Source organism: Podarcis muralis, chromosome 15, assembly GCF_964188315.1.
Source record: "Podarcis muralis chromosome 15, rPodMur119.hap1.1, whole genome shotgun sequence".
In the NCBI taxonomy this organism is placed as follows: Eukaryota; Metazoa; Chordata; class Lepidosauria; order Squamata; family Lacertidae; genus Podarcis; species Podarcis muralis.
In genome coordinates, this window is record NC_135669.1 from 2208487 (window position 1) to 2226054 (window position 17568).

General features: G+C 43.1%; 2 protein-coding genes across 11 annotated transcripts in view; one reads left to right on the forward strand and one right to left on the reverse strand.

The window, feature by feature from the left end:
- Positions 1–17568, forward strand: part of PIWIL2 (piwi like RNA-mediated gene silencing 2) — a 94225-nt gene that overhangs the window by 61076 nt on the left and 15581 nt on the right. For 9 of the 10 annotated variants that reach the window (XM_077919319.1, XM_028708685.2, XM_028708686.2 and 6 more), the window contains 7 exons: positions 3094–3282; positions 3476–3560; positions 4498–4587; positions 6032–6172; positions 9121–9234; positions 14871–15059; positions 17137–17238. In XM_077919319.1, the coding sequence (XP_077775445.1) occupies positions 3094–3282; positions 3476–3560; positions 4498–4587; positions 6032–6172; positions 9121–9234; positions 14871–15059; positions 17137–17238 (910 nt within the window). The remainder of the gene's footprint in view (positions 1–3093; positions 3283–3475; positions 3561–4497; positions 4588–6031; positions 6173–9120; positions 9235–14870; positions 15060–17136; positions 17239–17568) is intronic. The other variant, XM_028708689.2, reaches the window with a different exon arrangement.
- Positions 1170–2217, reverse strand: LOC144325702 (uncharacterized). Its single transcript, XM_077919790.1, has one exon. The coding sequence runs from the start codon at positions 2109–2111 to the stop codon at positions 1170–1172; it is 942 nt and encodes a 313-aa protein (XP_077775916.1). The 5' UTR covers positions 2112–2217.

Genomic DNA, 17568 nt, shown 5'->3' on the forward strand with positions numbered 1-17568 from the left:
AAACGATGCCTTATGAGGAACGGCTAAGGGAGCTGGGCATGTTTAGCCTGGAGAAGAGGAGGTTAAGGGGTGATATGATAGCCATGTTCAAATATATAAAAGGATGTCACATAGAGGAGGGAGAAAGGTTGTTTTCTGCTGCTCCAGAGAAGCGGACACGGAGCAATGGATCCAAACTACAAGAAAGAAGATTCTACCTAAACATTAGGAAGAACCTCCTGACAGTAAGAGCTGTTCGACAGTGGAATTTGCTGCCAAGGAGTGTGGTGAAGTCTCCTTCTTTGGAGGTCTTTAAGCAGAGGCTTGACAACCATATGTCAGGAGTGCTCTGATGGTGTTTCCTGCTTGGCAGGGGGTTGGACTCGATGGCCCTTGTGGTCTCTTCCAACTCTATGATTCTATGATTCTATAAAAATACCATATGCTGTCAATTCTGCCGGCTGATTTTTTAACTTCCGAGAAATGTGTATACTGTCTTTCTCCTGGGTTTTTATATCTCCATGTGTCAATCAGATTTAAGTTTTCTACCATCTTGAAGAAGGTGTCTGGGAGTCTGCCTTTTTTTGATTTTCTTTCTCTCTGTGTCCTATCTAATTCTATTGATGTGACACCATTTATGTCTCCCATCAAAATAATTTCTTCTTCTATAAATTCCAGTAAGTTAGCTTCTACTTTTCTGAAAAATTCTGTTTTGTTACCATTTGGTGCATAAACTCCTACTATAATTGAATGTTCTTTACCTTTTGTTATTTTTACCCCTAGTAATCTACCCTCATCATCCTTAAAGATTTTTTTTGCGTCTAGTTTAGGGTTCACATAGATCACAATTCCCCTTTTCTTTTTTACATCTGAGGATATAAATTCCTGACCCAATCTCTTGTTTTCTAAAACCCTTCTGTGATTTCTAGTCACATGGGTCTCCTGCAAGCATATAATATCCCATTGATCTTTCCTCAATACATGTTCTATTTTATTTCTCTTCCTCTTATCATTTAAACCGTTAACATTCCAAGATATTTTTAGATTCATTAATCTTTATTATCTACAATAGTTTCATTGAGTAAATAAAAAAATGAAAAGAAAAGAAAAAGAAAACTCAGAAATTTTAGGATTTTGATAATATGTTTCTTCCAATCTCGCCCCCCCCCCCTTAATACACACTTGTCTCTCTATGCTTCTTGTGGCGTCTGTGTTGTTTCCTCTCGCTCCAATGTTGGATCTCCAGTTAGTTCTTTTTTGTACTTCCTCCAGAATTTTCCCAGCTCGTCTACTGATCTCAGAGATTTTCTTCTGTCCTTATATGTGAAGGTGATGCCCTCAGGAAATTCCCACCGGAATCTAATCGAATTCTTCTTGAGTGCTTCTGTTACTGTCTTATAGTTCTGCCTTTTCTTCAAAATTCTTTTTGGGATTTCCTTAAATATTTTGATAGGCCTATCTTCTATTATTAACTTCACTTGTCCTTTTTGAAGTAATATTTTGTCCTTTAAAAGTCTTGAGTTGAAAAAAATTAAGCAATCTCCTGGCCCTTTATAAGTGTCCGATCTTTCTGATTTCATCCTGAAAACTTTATCAATATCCAATAGCATCTCTTCTACCTCTACTCCCAACCAGTTTGCAATCTCCTGTGATAGTTTCTCTTGAATTTGTTCATCATGAGTTTGTGGGACGCCTCGGAAGCGGAGGACCATCTCCTTCTGGCGCATCTCCATCAATGATATATCATCTAGCAGCTGTTCATGGGCTCTCTTTAGGTCGTTTATTTCTTCCTTCGTTGAATCTTGTGATTTTTTAATGTCCTTATTTTCCATTTGCAATTTCTTCATCATTTCCTCTTGTTTGGTAGATTTACTCTTAAGTTCTTGTACAGATTTATCCAGTTCTTTATTTTTAAGTGAGAGGTCACTTATTTGTGTTGTTAAGTCTATTATTAGCTTTGAGTTTTGTTGGATGTTGCCAGCTAATATGTCCAGTTTATCATTCAGGCTCTTTTCCATCCCCATTATAAGGTCTTTTATGTCAGCATTGGGGTCTGTTTCAGCTGTTGATTGTCTTCTCACTTGTAGACCTGACCCAGATGTCAGTGTAGTTTGGTATTTTTTAGAACCCATATTTGTCTTCTTCCTTTTGGTTCTGATCTAGATATCTTTATTTCAAACCAAGAATATATATATTCCTAAACTTTGAAAATGCTCTGTTTATAGTCTATAATTTGGTCCTTTTATTCCATCTGTTGGGATTGAAAGTCAGTTAAGATTCCGGTGGTTTTACCCTATGTTGTTATCAGTTCATCTCAAATATTTAATTTAAAAAAAAAAAGTAAAGAAAGGTCCAAGTTTTAATAAAAATTTAGTTAAATATTTTGTTTTACTTTAATTACTTTGGCAGTTATCAGAGAAAAATTCCTTCGCAGTACTTAACATCCGTCTTAAGAACTTATTTTCTAGAAGCTGAACTAGGTATTTCAGATGTCCTTTCGTGTATAGCAAGTTTTCTTTATGGTTGTGCTTCAAGCCTGTGTCTTAGCAGCGTTTTTTAAATTATGGGAGTAATTTTGTTTTCCGCCACTAGGTGGCGCGATTTTCCAATTTACTTGTGAGGTGGTCCTTCTTGTTTTGTTTCTCTAGCCTCTTTGTTGCAGTGACTGTTTCCGCCACTATTCTTCTTCCAGCTTTTTTCCCTTCTGAGGGCGATGACTCACTCTTCCCCCCCCCCAGCGCCATTTTCGCCAGCTGCTTTCTTCCCTATTCCAGTCTTTTCCTCCTTCTTTCTCTCCCTTTGTATATCTCTTTCTCTTCCCTTTCACTTCTTTATCTTAATCTTTATCTTCCCACCTCTGCCTGGTCTTCAGATCTTTTCTAATCCTTCTCTTTTCCACTGTATCCTCCACGTTCCTCCCCCTCCTTTTCCTTTTTCACTCACCCCTTTGTTTTACGCTGATCTCCTCCTCAATGGCCGCTATATGCAGTTTTGGCTTTAGGTGCAATCTCCAGAACATAACCTTTATGTAAGTTGCGGGCTTAACATACTTCCAGCTGCAGTTCTTCACCAGTTCCAGATATGTCAGCTCAAAGTGCATTCCTTTTCCCAAAGGCATGCAATTTACCTACAGAGTCGAGAGAACTTCCAAGATGAGTGTACAAAACAGCTAATTGGCAACATTATAATTACCCGTTACAACAACAACACTTACCGTATTGATGACATTGACTGGAACAAGACACCAAAGGACAGTTTTACCATGTCTGATGGAAAGGAGATCACCTTCATAGACTATTACAGGTAAGAGGTGCTGCTTAAACACTTGAAGTGTTAGCAGGAAATGACAAACATCTGTTGTCTTCATTTTACATGATTCGTGTTCCTTTCCTCTGGCTTAATGACAATTATTTTTAGTTTGTTGTTTTTGTAACTTACATTTGGTAGCTACAAATGAACCTATTGCTCTTTAATCTGCATAATATTCCTCTTCCAGTAAAAACTATGGAATAACCATCAGGGAAGTCGACCAGCCACTTCTGATTCACAGACCCAATGAAAGAAAGAATCCTTCAGGGAAGGTGAGTTGTTGACCTTGCACTAATGGCAGTTCAAGTGCCAATGCCATGGGACTACAAAGTTTTCTATCTGCAGTTCTCAGAAGTAGGTCATGTGATAACTAGCTTATACAGGGAAGGACTTTCAGTAGTTTGAGAGGTGTCTAGACTCCGCTCAGGTTGTCAAAGGGAAGTAAACCCAACCCTTACTAACATATTACAGTGGTGCCTCGCAAGACGAAAAGAATCCGTTCCGCGATTCTCTTCGTCTAGCGGTTTTTTCATCTTGCGAAGCAACCCCATTAGCGGCTAAGCGGATTAGCGCTATTAGCGATTTAGCGGCTATTAAAGGCTTAGCGGCTAAGCTGTTAAAAGGCTATTAACGGCTTAGCGGCTTTGAAAAAGGGGGGGGGAAGCGGGGGGGAAATGGCGAGACTCGCAAGACATTTTCGTCTTGCGAAGCAAGCCCATAGGGAAATTCGTCTTGCGAAGCGCCTCCGAAACGGAAAACCCTTTCGTCTAGCGGGTTTTCAGTCTTGCGAGGCATTCGTCTTGTGGGGCACCACTGTACCTGGTTGTTACTATACCATTTGTGATAATGCTTGTCATTTGTAACCTAAATCAAATTCTCCCTTGAGCCATTAAATTTAACTGTTGCTTTGGGAGCTATCAAATTCTTTGAGAATTAAAATAGGGAAATAGTGATTTAGCTCTGTATGTATAAGATACCTAATCTGCCATTCACCATAAAGCCCAGGGCAGTTACACCAGTTTAATCATAGAATTAAAAAGAGGTAAAACTGATTATACATTTTTAAAAAGAAATCAATTTCAACAGAAAGCAACACAGTATGTTAAACCTATCCTGTAACCAGCAGCCTTCTCTTCACAACTTTACAATCTGACTGGGTTTTGGCCCTGCATGCTGTACTAATATTCATTGTCTCTAATTATCCTGCAGCTGCAAAAGGGTGAAATCCTCCTGCTGCCAGAGGTCACCTTCCTGACTGGAATTCCTGAGAAAATGAAGAAAGACTTCAGAGTCATGAAGGTGGTTTGAGATTAGTTGCTGCAATTGAATAGAATTGAATTTTTTTGCAAGTCTCCAATTTCTTACTTCAAAAAGCTTACCCAGAAACCAAGTTTTAGGGCATAATCTGATATTTTGTTCAGTGTCCCAAAGCATAGTGTTCAGAGCTCTTCTATTCTGCATTAGCAGAAGCCAGAGTTCTGTGTGCCTACTTTTTTCATTTGATGATGGATAGAGATTGGACTCTAGCAAGATCATAGAATCATAGAGTTGGAATAGACCACAAGGGCCATTGAGTCCAACCCCCTGCCAAGCAGGAAACACCATCAGAGCACTCCTGACATATGGTTGTCAAGCCTCTGCGTAAAGACCTCCGAAGAAGGAGACTCCACCACACTCCTTGGCAGCAAATTCCACTGTCGAACAGCTCTTACTTTCAGGAAGTTCTTTCTAATGTTTAGGTGGAATCTTCTTTCTTGTAGCAGGGGTACCTTTACCTTTACCTTACCTTATGGTTTGGGGAGGAAGAGAATTTTCCCCTGCAATCTGTCTGAGAACAAGTTTAATAGGCTTGCTCTACGTATGTGGCGCACACTAAAGTAAGAAAGGAATTACATTCATCTGCTCTCTAGAACAGAGCAATATTAGTTTTTGTACTAAAAAATAATAATTCTCTGTACACTTACTTGAGAGTAACCCCACCAGACTTGACAGAGCTTACATCTTTATAGACCTGCATAGGATTGGGAATTCTAATCTAATAAAATTTTGGTGAAAATTGAAGCAAGGCAGTTTGTGTTCCTGATTTAGTTAACCCACAGCAGTTTTTTCCTGTGGCTTGGCCCCTCATTGGCTCCAGCTCTGCCCACTACCAGCTTGTCTGCCAACAGATTATTGCCCACGAGAATACAACTCTCAACAGAAAACAGGTTGCCCACTTTTTCTTTTAACTGATAAAAGTTGCTGGTTTGCTGGATAGTGTAATAGCTTCTCTTGCCATTCCTTCACAAGCTTCTTCGTCCTCCTGCTACAGGATAGTGTCCCAGTCTGTCCTATGTTCTGTTCCTGGCACTCATCTGCTATAAATCTTCATCTTCATGAATAAAATTATTTTGTAGTTAAGGGCATGCGAAAAAAGACTGTGTATGATTTACTTGTCCTACAAGGTATTCCCCCCCCCCCCCAGCATTATTTGAACCTTCTTGTTGAATCAGAACTTTCAGTGCAGGTGGGTTGTGACTTCTAATCTGAATATAGCTTCATTAAATGGTTCAAAATTACTTACATGAGGTACGTCTTGTACTGATGGAAAAAAAGTAACGCAAAAGCTCAGAAGGCGAAGAACCACCATCTTTCTTCCAAGCAGTTGATTTGCCTAAATCTCTTTAAAATACATGGTGAAGCACATGCAGATACAAATTTCATTTTTCCCCTCCCCACCTACCACTTTGGTCCCTCTTATTAGGACCTTAGCCAGCAGATCAACCTGAGCCCTAAGCAGCACTACCTAAGTTTGAGACAGCTTCTGAGCAGAATTGAGAAGAATGAGACTGCCCACAATGAATTGTCAAGATGGGGACTTCATTTGGACAATGATGTGCATAAGGTATTTGAATCAAGGAGGAGCCTCTGTCTTTACGTTAGTCTTGTCTGATGACATCATTCTGAATTCTGATTTAAACATGACCTCCATAGCAACTGATCTGCTTTTAGAAGAAATATAATTATGTGTTAAATATATTTAACAATTGGATACCCTTTTCAGGTTATCAGTAACTTCAGCCTTGATATGGTTTAGAAAAGCGTAGAACATTTTTTCTACAGGTTCCAATAAACAATAAGTTTGACATTTATTTACTATTTATTTCATAAAATTTATACACTGCTTGAGTGTAAAAAACAGCAACCTAAAAATATAGTTTACAAAATGATAAAACAAATAAGATCAAGACAAATTTACAGCCATATTTTAAAAACATATAGTAGTTAAAATACCAATGGATTAAAATTACCTGAACTTTCTAAGCATCTGGGTAGGCTTGTCTAAATTCAAATGTTTTTAGCAAATGCTGAGAAGAATACAGTGAAGGCCCCTGCTTGATCTCAATAGGCAGGGAGTTCCAAAGTGGAGGTGCTGCCACACTAAATGACCGACTTCTGACATAGGCGCAGTGGATATTACATGGTACTTGTAGTAGTGCCTGTTTTCCCAATCAAAGCAATTGAGTGGGCACGTGTGGGGTAAGGGGATCTTGTAGGTAAACTGGTCCTAAGCTGTTAAGGGCTTCATATACTAATAGTAGCACCTTGAACTTGGTCCTGCAGCAGATGGGCAACCAGTGCCGATCTCTGAACACAGGCGTTAGATGCTGACAAGGCCTCCCTCCTGTCAGCATTTGTGCTGCAGCATTCTGCACCAACTGCAGCTTCCAGATCAAGCCCAAGGGAAGCCCCACATACAGCGCATTGCAGCAATCCAGTCTTGCAGTAACCAACACAGGAACTTCCTTGGCAGAGCTTTCCCAGTCCAGGAATGGCCATAGCTGTCAAACCAGTTGGTAAAAGGCTATCTGAGCTTCCAGTGACAGAGCTGGATCCCCAAACTTCACCCCCAAACTGTGAATCTGCTCCTTCAGGGGAAGTGCTGTCTCATCCAGGGTAGGCAGCTGACCAGTTACTCAGACATAGGAGCTACTCACCCCACGGTGCTTCCATCTTGCCAGGATTCAAGCTTGGCTTGCTTTTCCTCATCCATTTCACCACTGCATCCATGCAGTGGCTCGGGGAATTGCACTGCCTCTCCTGATTCACATGTTATGGAGAAATGGAGCTGAATATCATCAGCATACTGGTGGCACCTCACCTCCAAACGCCTAATGATCACTCCCAATGGCTTCATGTAGATATTAAATAGCACTGGGCATAAGCAAGTCCCCCGCAGCACCCATAATGTAGCCATTCTCCCAATGCTACTCCCTGGACTCACTTTTGAAGGTAGGATTGGAACCACTGTAAAACAGTGCCCCGAATCTTCATTCCCCAGAGCCAGTCCAGGATGGCTGATGGTATCATGGCTGATGGTATCAAAAGCTGACAAGAGTTCAAAAGCAGGAGTAAAGTTGCACTCCCCCTGTCCCGCTCCTCAAAGGTCGTCCATCAGAGCAACCACGGCTGACTCAGTTCCATGGCCAGGCTTGAACTCAGATTGGTTTCAAATAATCTCTGTTCTCCAAGAATGCCTGCAGCTGCCCCACCATGACCTACCCCAGAAAGCCTCTCAGTGCAGTAGGAACCACTACCTCACCCAGCGAAGTGTTAAGCAACCTCTGGACCCAGTAGGGGTCAAGGGAGCACATGGTCAGATGGGAGCAATTGTGTCAATCACCTGCTTCATCTTGCCATTGCATAGGGAGACCAAGGCTTCAACAGGATCACCAGTTTTCTCCACTGGGAAATCCCCTGGAGCATTCAGGGACACATCAAGTTCCTTAAATCTTTGAGGGCAGGCCATCCAAATGGGTCCACACCTCTTAAACAGGGGATTTGCCACTATCAGTCAGGCTTAACCAGATAATGGTCTGACCATGATCTTCAGTCTGTCCCTCATGTTACTTGCCCATGAAACATTTTCTCTTTATGCATATTGCTGCAGATGGTGTATTCATACTTCTAGAGAAAGTTATCCTAGTTACAGATAAATTCTTCAGGTTGCAAAACTCTGTTGGTTGCAATCTTTAAAACACAATAAAAAGAAAACATTTAAGTTGTAGCATAGTTCTTAATTATCAGCTGGATAGCTTGGTTGGTTAGAGCTTGGTGCTGATAACACCAAGGTTGCAGGTTCGATCCCCGTAAGGGACAGCTGCCTATTCCTGCATTGTAGGAGGTTGGATTAGAGGATCCTCAGGGTCCCTTTCTATTCTATGATAAAGAAGAACAAGCCAGTTAACACACAAATATTTTAATGATAATTAGAGTTCAAATAATAGTTACAGCATAAAATATTCTGCAAAAAAGTTTATAAATGCTGCGTTGTTCACTATGGAGTTAACCCTATGCTTCTGGAAGCCGCCAAGAGTGGTGGTAATTAGAAGGCCCCTAGTTTCAGTAGCCATTTTGCTCACAGGCCACCAATCCTGGTGGAATGCATCGTAGGCAGCTCATAAAAATCTCTGGCTAGTGATCTGTCTCTGCAGTTGCATCACCACCATGACACAATTTAGGGGAGAAGCTACCCTGGGCATCATTTTCTACCTGGACAAATGGCTGACCATTAGCTGAAGCAAAATTAAAAAATTCCTTCCAGTAGCACCTTAGAGACCAACTAAGTTTGTTGTTGGTATGAGCTTTCGTGTGCATGCACACTTCTTCAGTGTGTGCGTACACACTTAAACTTAGCTGTTTAAGTGTATGGGGAATCTAATATTTTGGGGTTGTTGTTCATTGTTGAAGAGATTCAAGCTTTTGTGTGACTAACCTAAGCAGAAATATGCTATCCTTCAACCTATTTGTTTCCCTGGTCCTGCTTCCCTCTTATGGAATCTTCTGTACTAGACAAAAGGACGTATTCTCCCCATGGAAAGAATCAACCTGAAGAATACCTCCTTCAATACATCAGAAGACCTAAACTGGTCCAAAGAAGTAGTCAGAGAGGCCTGCATCTCTGCAGTAAGTTTGATCTCAGACACTGACAAAATTCCACACTGATATAGTAGATCCCACATTCTTCTCTGTTTCCCAGATTGCCTTCTAGAATATTTGAAAGAACACCTTCCTCTGGACCAGAGATGATTTTGGGTTAATGAACTAGAACAGAGGTTTTCAACCTTTTTCAGTCCACAGCTCCCTTGACCAACTACATTCTTTCTGCAGCTCCCCTAAGGAGAAACGTGCTCTGAGCCTCAGAAGCCCACACCTTGCCTGCAGAGCTGGCAGCCCCTCACCCCTTTTTGAACACCCTCCCTTGTGTAGTGTTCTCTCAGCCTCCTCTTCCCTCCCCCCCTCTCCTTGGGAGTCCTCTGGGCAGCTGCTGCAGCTGCCCCTGGTCTGTGAGGCCCCTCCCCCCACCCCCAATAGAGGTGCCACCTCATACTGCCCCACAGGGGCCTGGGAAGAAGATGCCCCAGCATTAGTGGCCTAATGGAGACTGCCAAAGGTGAATGTGAGGCCTTGGAAGTACTCACTTTGGTAGGAAGCAGTGGCAGCAGCAGGTACCTCTGGGCTTGCATGGCCGAAAGGCTTCCTGTCAGTGCTGGATACTCAGCTCCCAGGAAGGCATTGCACGCAGCAAGCACAAGAAAGGCTAGCACGGTGCCTGCCTGCGCAGCCTCCCACCTGTCCGTCCGTTCCCAACAGCAAGGGTTGGTGGACTAGCTGGCTGGGCTCCCTCATCCACTTGCTTCTTTACATCAAGGCCACCTCAGCTCCTGGCAACCAGTACCCCTGGCCAGCCCCAGAGGCACCATTAGCCTGGGGAGCTTGTAGCCAGGGCCACTGCAACAAACAGCTGCACAAGCCTTTGGAATACAGAGACGTGAGAGGGCATCAGAGGAGGGAGGGAAGGAAAGAGGGACCCCTGAGCATCATTCAAGGTGCCCAAGGGTGTCATGGCACACTGGTTGAAAACCACTGAACTAGAAGGATTACCAGTTGCCTGAAAATGCCCTCTTCAACTGACATTCAGAGGAGAGACTAGCTCATGTTCACCCCAAGGAGCTGTGAATCCACATACAGTGGTACCTCTGGTTGTGAACGGGATCCGTTCCCGAGGCCCGTTCGCAACATGAAAAGAGCGCAACCTGAAGCGCCATATCTGTGCAGGTGCTCGGCGCAATTTGGCGCTTGTGTGCATGCCCGAAGCGCGATTTAGTGCTTCTGTGTGAGCAGTGAAACCCGGAAGTAACCCTTTCCAGTACTTCCAGGTCGCCGCGGGACGTAACATGAAAGAATGTAACATGAAGCAAACGTAGCATGAGGTATGACTGCCCTAGTGAGACAGTTAACACAGCTATCTTTATTTTTACATGACAGATCTGAAATGGTTCGCATCCTTCTGTCTCAGGAGATAATGGAGGAGTGCGTTTTTGGTGATGGAGTCAAACTGTTGGAAGGTTACAGCGCCTACTGTGGCTGTAGAAACCGATATGGGATAGACGTGTTTTGTTGCATCTGGGGCCGATGAAGGCATCTGGTTATGCGGTTGCAGATGCACCATGGCATTTTTTCTTCTCCGCATTCCTCCCAGCAGTCATTCCCATTGCTTCTGCCACTGGAAGAATGTCCCCCTCAATGGTGAGAGGGAGACGTTCATAGAATCATAGAATCATAGAGTTGGAAGAGACCACAAGGGCCATCGAGTCCAACCCCCTGCCAAGCAGGAAACACCATCAGAGCACTCCTGACATATGGTTGTCAAGCCTCTGCTTAAAGACCTCCAAAGAAGGAGACTCCACCACACTCCTTGGCAGCAAATTCCACTGTCGAACAGCTCTTACTGTCAGGAAGTTCTTCCTAATGTTTAGGTGGAATCTTCTTTCTCGTAGTTTGGATCCATTGCTCCGTGTCCGCTTCTCTGGAGCAGCAGAAAACAGCCTTTCTCCCTCCTCTATGTGACATCCTTTTATATATTTGAACATGGCTATCATATCACCCCTTAACCTCCTCTTCTCCAGGCTAAACATGCCCAGCTCCCTTAGCCGTTCCTCATAAGGCATCGTTTCCAGGCCTTTGACCATTTTGGTTGCCCTCCTCTGGACACGTTCCAGTTTGTCAGTGTCCTTCTTGAACTGTGGTGCCCAGAACTAGACACAGTACTCCAGGTGAGGTCTGACCAGAGCAGAATACAGTGGCACTATTACTTCCCTTGATCTAGATGCTATACTCCTATTGATGAGGCCCAGAATTGCATTGGCTTTTTTAGCTGCCGCGTCACACTGTTGGCTCATGTCAAGTTTGTGGTCAACCAAGACTCCTAGATCCTTTTCACATGTACTGCTCTCAAGCCAGGTGTCACCCATCTTGTATTTGTGCCTCTCATTTTTTTTGCCCAAGTGCAATACTTTACATTTCTCCCTGTTAAAATTCATCTTGTTTGTTTTGGCCCAGTTCTCTAATCTGTCAAGGTCGTTTTGAAGTGTGATCCTGTCCTCTGGGGTGTTAGCCACCCCTCCCAGTTTGGTGTCATCTGCAAATTTGATCAGGATGCCCTTGAGTCCATCATCCAAATCGTTGATAAAGATGTTGAATAAGACCGGGCCCAGGACAGAACCCTGTGGCACCCCACTAGTCACTCTTCTCCAGGATGAAGAGGAACCATTGATGAGCACCCTTTGGGTTCGGTCAGTCAGCCAGTTACAAATCCACTGAGTGGTAGCATAGTCAAGACCGCATTTTACCAGCTTCTTTACAAGAATATCATGGGGCACCTTGTCAAATGCCTTGCTGAAATCAAGGTAGACTACATCCACTGCGTTCCCTTCATCTACCAGTCTTGTAATTCTGTCAAAAAACGAGATCAGGTTAGTCTGACATGACTTATTTTTCAGAAATCCATGCTGACTATTGGTGATCACAGCATTCCTTTCTAGGTGCTCACAGACTGTTTGCTTAATGATCTGCTCCAGAATCTTCCCTGGTATTGATGTCAGACTGACTGGGCGGTAATTATTTGGGTCCTCTCTTTTCCCCTTTTTGAAAATAGGGACAACATTTGCCCTCCTCCAGTCTGCCGGGACTTCGCCTGTTCTCCAGGAATTCTCAAAGATGACTGCCAGTGGTTCTGAGATCACATCTGCCAGTTCTTTTAATACTCTTGGATGCAGTTCATCTGGCCCTGGAGACTTGAATACATCTAGACTAGCCAAGTATTCTTGTACTATCTCCTTAGTTATTCTGGGCTGTGTTTCCTCTGCTGAATCATTTGCTCCAAATTCTTCAGGTCGGGCATTGTTTTCTTTATCGGAGAAGACTGAGGCAAAGAAGGCATTGAGGAGTTCAGCCCTTTCTGTGTCCCCTGTTTGCATTTCACCATCTTCTCCTCTGAGTGACCCCACGGTTTCTTTGTTCTTCCTTTTGCTACGAACATACCCATAAAAGCCTTTTTTGTTGCTTTTAACTTCTCTAGCAAGCCTGAGTTCATTTTGTGCTTTAGCTTTTCTGACTTTGTGTCTACACGTGCTGGCTATTTGTTTGAATTCCTCTTTGGTGGTTTCCCCCCTTTTCCATTTTTTGTACACATCCTTTTTTAATCTTAACTCAGTTAAAAGTTCTTTAGATAGCCACCCTGGCTTCTTTAGGCACCTTCCATGTTTCCGTCTCATTGGTATTGCCTGAAGTTGTGCTTTTACTATCTCCCTCTTAACAAACTCCCAGCCATCTTGAACTCCCTTTCCTTTTAGTATTACTGTCCATGGGATCTCACCCAGCACTTCCCTAAGCTTTATGAAGTCGGCTTTCTTAAAGTCGAGAAATTGAGTCCTAGTATGCTTGGCTGCTCCTTTCCGCTGTATAGTAAACTTCAGAAGAGCATGATCACTCGCGCCTAATGATCCTTCCACTTCTACCCCACTAACCAGGTCATCAACATTGGTTAGGACCAGATCTAAAATGGCTGTTCCTCTTGTTGCTTCTCCCACTTTCTGGACAATGAAGTTGTCTGCAAGGGCAGTGAGGAATCTGTTTGACCTTATGCTCTTGGCTGAGTTTGACATCCAACAAATATCCGGGTAATTGAAGTCCCCCATTACTACTATCTCCCTTCCTTTTGCATGCTTGGCCATCTGTTCCAGGAAGGCATCATCTATGTCCTCCGTTTGGCTTGGGGATCTATAGTAAACTCCCACAATGAGGTCACTGTTATTCTTCTCTCCTTTAATTTTGACCCAAATGCTCTCACTTTGGCTTTGAGGTTCTAAATCTTGGATCTCTTCACAGGTATACACATCCCTGACATATAACGCCACTCCTCCTCCTTTCTTGTCTGGTCTGTTTCTTTGAAATAGATTGTATCCCTCCATTATTACATTCCAATCGTGGGATTTATCCCACCAGGTTTCAGTGATTCCTATTATGTCATATTTAGTTTGCTGTACCAGGAGCTCAAGCTCATCTTGTTTATTTCCCATGCTTTGTGCATTAGTGTACAGACATTGAAGTCCATTAATCATTCCCCCGTGTCTCTTATTTAAGGATTTTCTCCTCCCACCACTAGGTCTGCATGCTCTTTGCTCCATTCGGTCTATGACATTTGGATGATCATCTTCATCAATTGATAGACTCCTACCTTCAGGAGCACTGTCTCCCTCCCCCACATTAGTCAGTTTAAAGCCCTCCTGATGAGGTTTCTGAGATTTTTTGCAAAAACATTCCTCCCAACCGTTGTGAGGTGCAGCCCATCGCTTGCCAGAAGTCCATCTTCAAGAAACTGCATTCCGTGATCTAAGAATCCAAACCGTTCCTGTTTGCACCATTTGCGAAGCCAGTTGTTCACTTCCACTATTTTTCCCTCTCTCCCTGGGCCACGTCGTTCAACTGGGAGGACAGATGAGATGACAATTTGTGCATTTAATTGCTTCAATTTCCTGCCCAGAGCCTCGTAATCTCTTTTGATCTTCTGGAGGCTATTGCTTGCAGTGTCATTGGTTCCCACGTGAACCAAGAGGAAGGGGTATTTGTCAGTGGGTTTTATGATTCCTTGCAGTTGTTCAGTTACATCTTGGATCTTAGCCCCGGGGAGACAGCACACTTCCCGAGACATCTTGTCAGGCCCACAGATCACTGCTTCTGTTCCCCTCAGTAGGGAATCCCCTATCACCACGTTGTGGCACATGGCATTATTGCTTGGCTTTCCTGACCCCTGCTGGAGAAGCCAAGCAGCAAAGCTTTGTGGAATGCCTGACTCCCACCGAGTTTGGGGAGAGCCAGTGTTTTCCAGTGGTGGAAGTGTGTGGAGAGGGGCATGGTATGACAGTGGAAATGGTGGGGATGTAGGAGGGGGGCAGGAGGCAGCAATTGCCATTTTGCCTTGGGTGGCAAAATGGGGTGAGCCACCCTCTCTCCAAGTAGAAATCTACCAATTTTTCCACCTGTCTTTCTACTTATAGAGCAGGAAATATGGGTGGACTTCCTTGGCATGAGATGGAGAAGAAGATTCCTGCCTACCATTGTTTGGGGTCTGTTTAGTGATAGAAGTGAATAGTTGAAACTAGTAGTGATAAGATCATAAGAGGTTTTGTGAGTAGTCTGTATCAATCCTTTTGAGTTGGAAGAGGCTGCACTACGTATGCTGACTTCAGTTCTCTTCTTAGATTCCAGTTCATTACTGGGCACTGTTTTATCCGAAGCGGACAATAGAGCAAGCACATGAACTGGTCAGCATGATGCAGAAGATCTCTGGCTCACTTGGTATCCAGATAACTCCACCTGCTTGGAATGAATTGAAGGATGACCGAATAGAGACTTACGCCAGAGCTCTCAAATCACTACTAAGTAGTGAGGTATTTTCATAACGGAGTTTTGAGTATTGAAACTTTCTAGTTGGTATTGCTGAAATAGCAACAAAGGGCATTTTATTGTAGATATAGTAGTGGACATCTAATGAGTAGAAGTATTAATGGTTGTAGGTGCAGTTCTGTGCATCTCGTGTCTTCTACATTTCACTGAAGCCTTATGGGAAACAATAATTGGCTAAAACTGCCAGCTTAAATATAATGAAGTTTGCTGGGTTGCTCTGTAATATACAACAAATGTCTCCATAATATCCTGTCACCCGAAGTATAAATTGACTTGGCATTTATCCAATTAACTTCTATATAATAAGCTTCTTTAGCATTCCAGGTTTTCTAGTAGCCTGAATATGATGGGAAAGGGTGTGGTTTCATGGTCTAGTCAACATTCTACAGGAGACAGGTGTTATTGGGGGTTGTTGAGGTGTTTTGTTTTTATTTTGATTATGTATTTTGTGGTTTTGTATTCTGATTTTATCCTGTGAACCTGAAAACTGCAGGTATAGGGTGGTATACAAACCTGCAGGTATAGGGTGGTATACAAATTTAATTATTATTAATAACAAGGGCAGAATTATATATTATGAACACAGCAGTCTGCTGATGAAATCTTCATGTCAAGTTCTCTGCCTTCTTGTTGGAGTGATGCAAAACACTCCAGTGCCCAATGTTATGAGGTTTCCTGCCTGTCACCAGCAGCGGTAGCAGCCTGTGATGAGGCAAGCTGAAAGTGATCATAACATTGGGAAGAACTCTGCATGGAGAGGCTGTTTTTCTAGTAGTACCATGTTGGGTGTATTTATCTTAATCCAAAATTGCCAGGTAAAATTGATACTGAGCCCCAACATGGAGGAAGCAAACTCTTATCAGTTTTTTTGTGGGATTGGGCAACCACTTTCATCTCTTCGGAAAGAGGAGATAATTCATTGCTTTGCTTTAAATTGTCTTTTATAACTTCATTGCACAATCACATCTGGCTACATGGCATAGTAATGTCTTCACACTGATTTGGCTGGAAAGAAACAGTCCTGGTTGAGTAAAAGTGAAGCAGCTGATGAGAGGGTTAATGCATAGTTAAGCATTGTAGGTTTGGGAAAATATTTAGAGCACCCTGAAAATCCATTTTTTAATACTGTAAACACTCAATTGTGAACATGATGTCAAAATCCTAGGTTAGACTATTATGGGTATTTTATTTGCCCCTAGGGATGTGGGTGGCAGTGGGTTAAGCCACAGAGCCTAGGACTTGCTGATCAGAAGGTCAGCGGTTCAAATCCCCGCGACGGGGTGAGCTCCCGTTACTCGGTCCCTGCTTCTGCCAGCCTAGCAGTTCGAAAGCACGTCAAAGTGCAAGTAGATAAATAGGTACCGCTCCGGCGGGAAGGTAAAGGGAGTTTCCGTGCACTGCTCTGGTTCGCCAGAATGCTGGCCACATGACCCAGAAGCTGTATGCCGGCTCCCTCGGCCAGTAAAGCGAGATGAGCGCCGCAACCCCAGAGTCGTCCACAACTGGTCAGGGGTCCCTTTACCTTTACCTTTATTTGCCATAAAGGCATAGCCAGATTGAAAACTGTGAATGCTCATGTTCTTTGATGAAATTTTGTGCTGCATAAATACCATTAAACGTTGGTCAATATAGCAGTCAGCCTGCTGTTTCACAGCTTGTACAGTTAGAACATGATTATGCAACTAGAGTATTTCCTGTAAGCCATTTTAGCTCTTTCATTATTTATTTTATTTACTGCTTTTATATCCCACTTTTTTTCTCCAAGAAGCCCAATGTGGTGTGCATGGTTCTACCTCTCCTCATTTAATCCCTACAACAACTCTGTGAGAAAATTAGGCTGAGAGGCAGGGACTGGCCCAAGGTCACCCAGTGAACTTCATGGCCAAGTGGGGCTTTGAACCCTGAGCTCCTAGGTCCTAGTCCAACATACTAACCACTACACCATACTAGCTCTGATACAGTTCCCCATGATTATAGCATTTAATGTTCTAGTGTTTGATGTGGTAATATTATTCTTTTGTAAGTCTAACCAGTAGCCCCTCCCCCTCCCATTTTTTAAAGGAAACTCTACAGTTGGTAGTTTGCATTATCACTGGGACTAAAGATGACTTGTATGGGACCATTAAAAAATTGTGCTGTATACAATCTCCGATTCCTTCTCAGGTAAGTCAAATAGTTGACTGCATAATTTTTATGCTGATAATGCTTTGGGCACCCATGCCTACCTGAAGGCTTGCATGAACATCAGATGTGCATCCAGAATCCACCCAACTCCTGGGTCTGCATATGCCTGGAAGGAGGGCAACTGTAGGGCCCCTTATGGACTTTGTTTGCACAATCTATGAAAGATTCTTGTATTCCCATATAGTACCTTTCTTTAGGAATATTCCTATCTTTCTTCATACTGTACTGCTTTTTCATAAACGGGAAACTGTTTGTGCAGTACTGCCCCGGATTGGATACAAAGCGTTGCCCATTGAGACTGCTAAGCAA

Excerpts from the sequence above, each read along its gene's own strand:
- LOC144325702 (XM_077919790.1), bottom strand. The coding sequence starts at position 2,111 with ATGGGTTCTAAAAAATACCAAACTACACTGACATCTGGGTCAGGTCTA.